Genomic DNA, 6,000 nt, shown 5'->3' on the forward strand with positions numbered 1-6,000 from the left:
CTGTATATGAGTGTGCACTAAGTTATAGTGTGACATGCACAGCCATTTTTAAAACAGTTTTTTATTTCACTAAGTTTTGTTTGATCGTCTGTGCATGGACTTAAATTACATCATTTTGGTGTAACTGGAAACATATGATCTTTGCTGCAACTTAATGAGTAAGCAGAAGCTTGTTGGGGAGAGCTGTGTCTTATTGATTAAAAATGTAAGCTTTTATTATTGAAGATGCTAGTAACTTTGGAGGGGGTATGTTTGTTGCAAGGGTAGGTTTTGCTTGGGTGTCATTAAATTTGCTGGGTCTACGAAAAAGCAAAATCATGAACCACTGTTGAGCAGATGGGCATTCTTAAATGTTTATGTAGAAAGTAGTAACATCTGCTTTTAAAAAATAAATTAGTGCAAGCATAACAAAAAGGTATTTATACTGCACTCTGCGTGTATACATGTATATGCTATCTGATCAAAAATTTTCAGAAATTGTCTGCCATAGCACCATGCTGTCTGTCTCGGAACGTGAATACAACCTCAGATCGCTTTTCGCTAGGCTCAGTCCTAAGTGGCTTTCCTAGACAGAAAAGGTTGGATTGGTGTGTCCCCTCCTAGCTGTATTTTCCGAATGCTGTTCAGTTTTATGCTATCACATGTCCAAGTCAGCATTTTGATGAGTCTGCATGATTTTTTGTTTTGGTTTGGGTTTGTTTTTTTTGGTTTTGGTGTGTGGGATTTTTTATTTATTTATTTTATTTTAAGGGGGTAAATGTGTTGAAACTTCAGTCTTTAGGACCTTATGGACTTGTCTGTATTTTTTTGATGATTGATTAATGTATCTGTGTTCCACAAAGCCATTGTAAAACTTCCTTGCTGCAGTAATTCCCACCCTTAGCAAGCTGAGCAGTCTGATCTCATAAAAGACAGTGTGTTTCCATGTAGAACGTATCTCCTTTTGGAGTGAAGAGAATCTCTTATGTGCTAGGTTTGAGGGGCGCGAGTAGGAAAGCTTACCTTTATCCTCCTTTCTTGGCTGTCTCGGAGTTCTGTGTTGTGGTGGTGTCTGGAATATACGTAATCTCTCCCTGCTTTGAGAGATTTGTGCCTAAACAGCTGTTGTAAATGTCACCTGTAAAGCTTTTTCCATATTTTGACTAAAGTTAATAATTGTTGAACGTAAGTAATACCGACCCAGAATTTATCCATCTCACTTTCTTTGCACATATTTTTTCTGTCCCATTTTTTCCTCTTTTGTTCCTTCTTTTTTACTTGTTGTAAGGAGACTTTTCCCTTGATCGTCTCATCATTCAGCAGCCAGAAATCAAAGTATGAAGTTTTCTTGCTTTGTCTCATAGTTTTCTCTTCCAGTGTAACAATAAAAATCACAATATCTCATGTATTTGGCTGGAGCTCCTCAGTGGTTTAGCACTTCATTTGTGACCCAGCAAAGTATGCAAGTATATATTTAAATTCCAGCAGTATATATTTAAATTCCAGCATGGGATCCATCCTCTTGCCTTTTTTTTTTTTCTTTTTTTTTACTGGGGTGTTCATCTTTTCAAAGTTAATCACATGTTTTTTAAGTATTCTAGTCCAGAAAGCAAGTACTTAGAGAAAAGAAGAAAAGTCTGTCTGAGTCCTTGAATCTGGGGTAATTCAAGATCTCAAAAAGTTTCTCCTGAAAGCAGAAGAGTAGGCCTGGTATCCAGAGTCTTTACCCCCCATAGTTGCTATAGTCTAACTTCTGCAGAACATGCCATCCACGCTTTGCTTGTGTTGAAGATCAGAAAAAATCTTAATTCAGTAACTTGTTATAAATAAAGGCAAACCTCAAGGGAATCTGTCAGGGAGAGAGGAGTGTAAATCACCCACTCAATAGTATTTTGGTGTTTAATAACACTGAAAAAAATGAACAGATATGTGAGATAGTAAAAGGCAAACATGGTCCATGGGTCTGCATACAGAGATTATGAAGGATAGGCAAGAAGAAAATTATTAGACCAGTTTTTATTTTATCTTGAGTGTGTATAATTTGAAAAAAAAAAAATAAAATTCAATTAATCGGTTTAGTCAAAGAAATCTCCCTTTTGCTGAGATGTTTTGGATAGATTTTTTGTTTAACAAAAAAAGAAGTAATGTGATCTAGTTACTAGAATATAACAGGATAAAAGCAAACAAGAAATAGTTGTGGTTCTGGGTTTTTTTGTTGTTGTTCTGTTGTTTGTTTTGGGTTTTGTTTGTTTGTTTTCTTCCTGCTAGTTCCTCATTATAAAACTTCTTTTAGGGGAACATGGTGTAAAATACCTTAAAATCTTAAAAAAGTTGGGGCATCTTTTTGAAAGCTATGCTGTATCTCAAACAGAAGATACAGGCTTAATGGAGGAAATTAAATTATTTTGGGGAAAACATGCATGGTCAATTCTGTGTAGGAGGTCAGAGCAGGTACCAGAAGGGACCATTAGGATCCTTTAAATCCATGAAGTATACTTATTGTCCTAGTGAGGAAAGTCAGATTTTTCTTATCATTTTTTTTTTTGTGATTGAAGAAAGCGTTTGTGTCTCAAAGTTACCTGCTGTAGTTAATACAGTTTATAGCCACTCACATACGTACAAAACGTGTTGTATGTAGTTTGGAGTTGAACTGATACTTTTGCAAGAGTCAGATTCTTGTCCTTGCCTGCCTGCTCAGCTGGAGGCAGTTGATTGTATTGCACTGAGCTACACTTAACACATTTCTGCTTAATGTTTTGTTTGCCTCAAATGGAAAAGTAGCAGCTGCAAAAGTTCCCGAAATTAGTGTTTAGAAGTAGATGGTTAAAACTTCGTTTTAGACATACAATCAGAGGCGTGTTCATTTAGGGAGATGCTGAGAGCTTGTTATTTGCCTTTAATTTTTGATGATGGCTATAGATTTCTCTGTTATATCACTCCACCGTTACATTGATGCGTAGATATAGGTTCAGTTTGCCAAGTTCCACACTTAAAAGAGGTACATTCGAAATAGAAATCTGAGTGGCATGCCATTTATGTGCATGCTGTTCTCAGAGAGGAAATCAAGTGACCTAGATAATGGTACAACTTCAGTTGTTAATTGGAAGAAAGTTAATCTAAGCATGTACAGTGAATGGAAAGGCTGAACGTAAAGAAAGATTAAAACGTGAAGTTCTTGAATGTAAATAATGAACACAACTGTCATATTGTATCAACCAGTAAATTACAGGCCTCATTTGTAGTAGTAAATAACTTTAATCCTTGCCTCCTGAAGACCTTCAGTTGCTGAATTTGGCAGTTTTCAAGAAGGGAAGTAACTCTATAATAATGGATACTTATTAGCATGAAGCCTTTACATTTTTCTGAAAATGTCTTGAAGTTACCAGTAGGTGCTTACACTAAGCTTGGACAACTCCTTAGTTGCTAGCCATAAGAATATTTGGTTGCCAAAATGCTAAATCAGATGAGGATTTATCAGCAAAATCATGTGTAAGTTTTATCTAGCTGGCCTGGCCTTGTGTGGAGTATCACCGAGAAAATGAGGAAAGTGTGTGGGTTTAGGAAGGAGAGGTGGGGGTGGCAAAAGTGACAGCTGATCCATAGGAGACCAAGCTCTTCCTGATACTTTAAAGCTATTTGTTTTCACTAGGTACCCTTCTAGTCTGTTTAGAGAATGTGTCAGGGAATGTAGTTCTTTGCTTTGTTTGGAACCCGTCCATCATCTCTTCAAAGGCAAAGCAAGTGCCAGTGCACAGTCAGCCATGTACTGGGCTGCTTACTGGTTAGCTTTAGTAGATAAAAAGGAAAATCCATGTCATAATTCATTAAAAATAGTTATTATATAGGGTGCTTTCTTGAGCAGATGAAAAAAATGTGACTGTTAGGTGAGAACTAATGTTAGATTAAAGGTGGTCTTTTGGAGGATAACTAGTATTTTTCAAAGTCCCGTCAGGTTAGCAAAAGGTATTGGTGGGAACAAACTCAATGAAAATCATGGGATACTGCCCAACTGTGTTAAACGTAAGTTGTAATACATGGTATCTTAATACGTGAGTATTTATGATCTCCATATTTTCTTAGACAGTTCTTAGTTCAATAAAAGAAAAATGTCTATTTAAATGCTTATATGACAGATCTGAATGTGCTACTGGGGAACTTGGAGAAAGAGTGGAATCAAATACTTGGAATCTGCCCAGACTGTGAAATTGCTTTTGCAGATTTTTGTTGCTGGCATATTAGTAGGGATTTGTTTTTAACTGAACATTATTGTAAATCATTAGAGACAGAGGTTTGGGGCTTTTTTTCGGTGTATGAGCATTGCCCTCTTAACTAGTTTATTTTCCCAATTTTTTTAAGGCATGAAAAGTAATGAAACCAAAGTTACATTATTGTAGTAATGTTGGTTCTGCAAGTTCATGAAAGTCAATGTTTGTCGCTAATGTGTGCAGATAAATTGGCCAAATAGAATGCTTGTTGATCAACAGCCACTTCCATTCTGAAAGTGACTAATAATGGAAAAAATGAAAAAAATTATAATGGGGTTCTAAACCAGTGGCTTCTGTCCAAGCTGCCTCAAACAGAAGGTGAAGTCATGCTTCAACTAATGAATTGTGCATATTTCTTTTTTCAAGACTTAATCCACGGAGAGAGAGGCAGTAATTTGCTGATTTAACTGGTTAATGATGACAGAGCTTCGTTTAGCTGTTGTGCTGCAGGTTTGCAGGCTTCTAGTGAGAGAGGCAGTGGACAAAGGGCTTCAGGTGGTGGTCTGCCTCTGGATTTCTTCTCACTGGAGTGGGCTTGTGACCGGCGAGGCAGCAGAGCATTGATGGTCATGCTATCAAGCATACATAGTTCAGATAAATAAGGGGATAAAAATAACATTATATACATTAGAAGACATCCTTCATAGTAAATCCTGTGGTTGTAAAGAAAGGCTCTCAGGCTCCGCGTTTGTTGAAATGTCCTTTAGCTTACACACATGTGCAAGGGATTTTATAATAATTTTCTACATTAGCAACTGAAAACCTTTTTTTTTTTTTTTAAAAAAAAAAAACCAAAAACGCTTTAATAACAGATATTTTGCAAAACTAGCCGGTAGGACATGTCATGAGTTTGGTGTTAGTTTTGAGTGACCCTAAGGAAATGTTCACCTTCTACAACAGACTAGGAGTACAGGTCCTGTACAGCCAGGTTTAACTTTATGAATCCCAGTGTCACTAATTAAAAAGGAAATGTTTTTAGTAACAATATGTGAACTCACAGAATAATTGGGTTGTAATTCAATCTGTCGGCTCTGCTGCCATTCATAAACTCAGGTTTTATGAAGGCCTCAGAAATCTCAGGTTGAATTACAGCTTTATTCTGTACATAACCTGGAACAATGTATATCTTAGCATTTCATTTGTGAGACTGAAGATGTTTTATAATCCTGAAAATATTACTTAAATGTATACTTACCATAAAATTCCAATTTTACATTTGGAGAAAAAACTATAATGCGGTGCAATTCACAATATTTATTTAGACTTTACATCAGTTACATTAGGGCTTTCACTGCAGATGTTTATATGCATAAACTGCTTACTTTTCTTGATATTGTGTTGTAAGAAAATCTTTCGCATACACACATATCTATATTTCAGATAAAACAAATGACTGTCTAGAGTGTTTACACTTTGTTTAATAGTTTGGTTTACTATTGAAATATAATTTTACTAGTTGCCAGAAAATTACCCTTCAACCTTATTTATACTGTTTTCTTAACACAATAAAGTCAGTTATGGAACAGAGCTCGAAATATTTGTTTATATACTGTATTTACAGATTTTTATTTCAGGACTTCGTTCTCTCAAGGCAATTCTCAACTATTCTCTGTCCTCAGGTTGCTGAGTCAAACCATGAAGGACCATTTGGTAAGAGTGGCTAATGAAGCAGAATTTATCTTGAGCAGACAGAGAGCAGAGGATATTAACCGCCATGCTGAATTTGAGGTAAGAAATTAAATCCGGGGGGGGGGGG

At 36.1% G+C, this 6,000-nt stretch overlaps 1 protein-coding gene across 4 annotated transcripts in view; it reads left to right on the top strand.

Annotated features, from left to right (window-relative positions):
• LRBA (LPS responsive beige-like anchor protein) overlaps positions 1-6,000 on the top strand; it is a 404,059-nt gene that overhangs the window by 135,490 nt on the left and 262,569 nt on the right. For all 4 annotated transcript variants that reach the window (XM_026847510.1, XM_026847512.1, XM_026847511.1 and 1 more), the window contains one exon: positions 5,864-5,972. In XM_026847510.1, coding sequence (XP_026703311.1) covers positions 5,864-5,972 — 109 coding nt within the window. The remainder of the gene's footprint in view (positions 1-5,863; positions 5,973-6,000) is intronic.

This window comes from Athene cunicularia, assembly GCF_003259725.1.
Source record: "Athene cunicularia isolate RWA chromosome 4 unlocalized genomic scaffold, athCun1 chr4_part2, whole genome shotgun sequence".
NCBI classification, from domain to species: domain Eukaryota; kingdom Metazoa; phylum Chordata; class Aves; order Strigiformes; family Strigidae; genus Athene; species Athene cunicularia.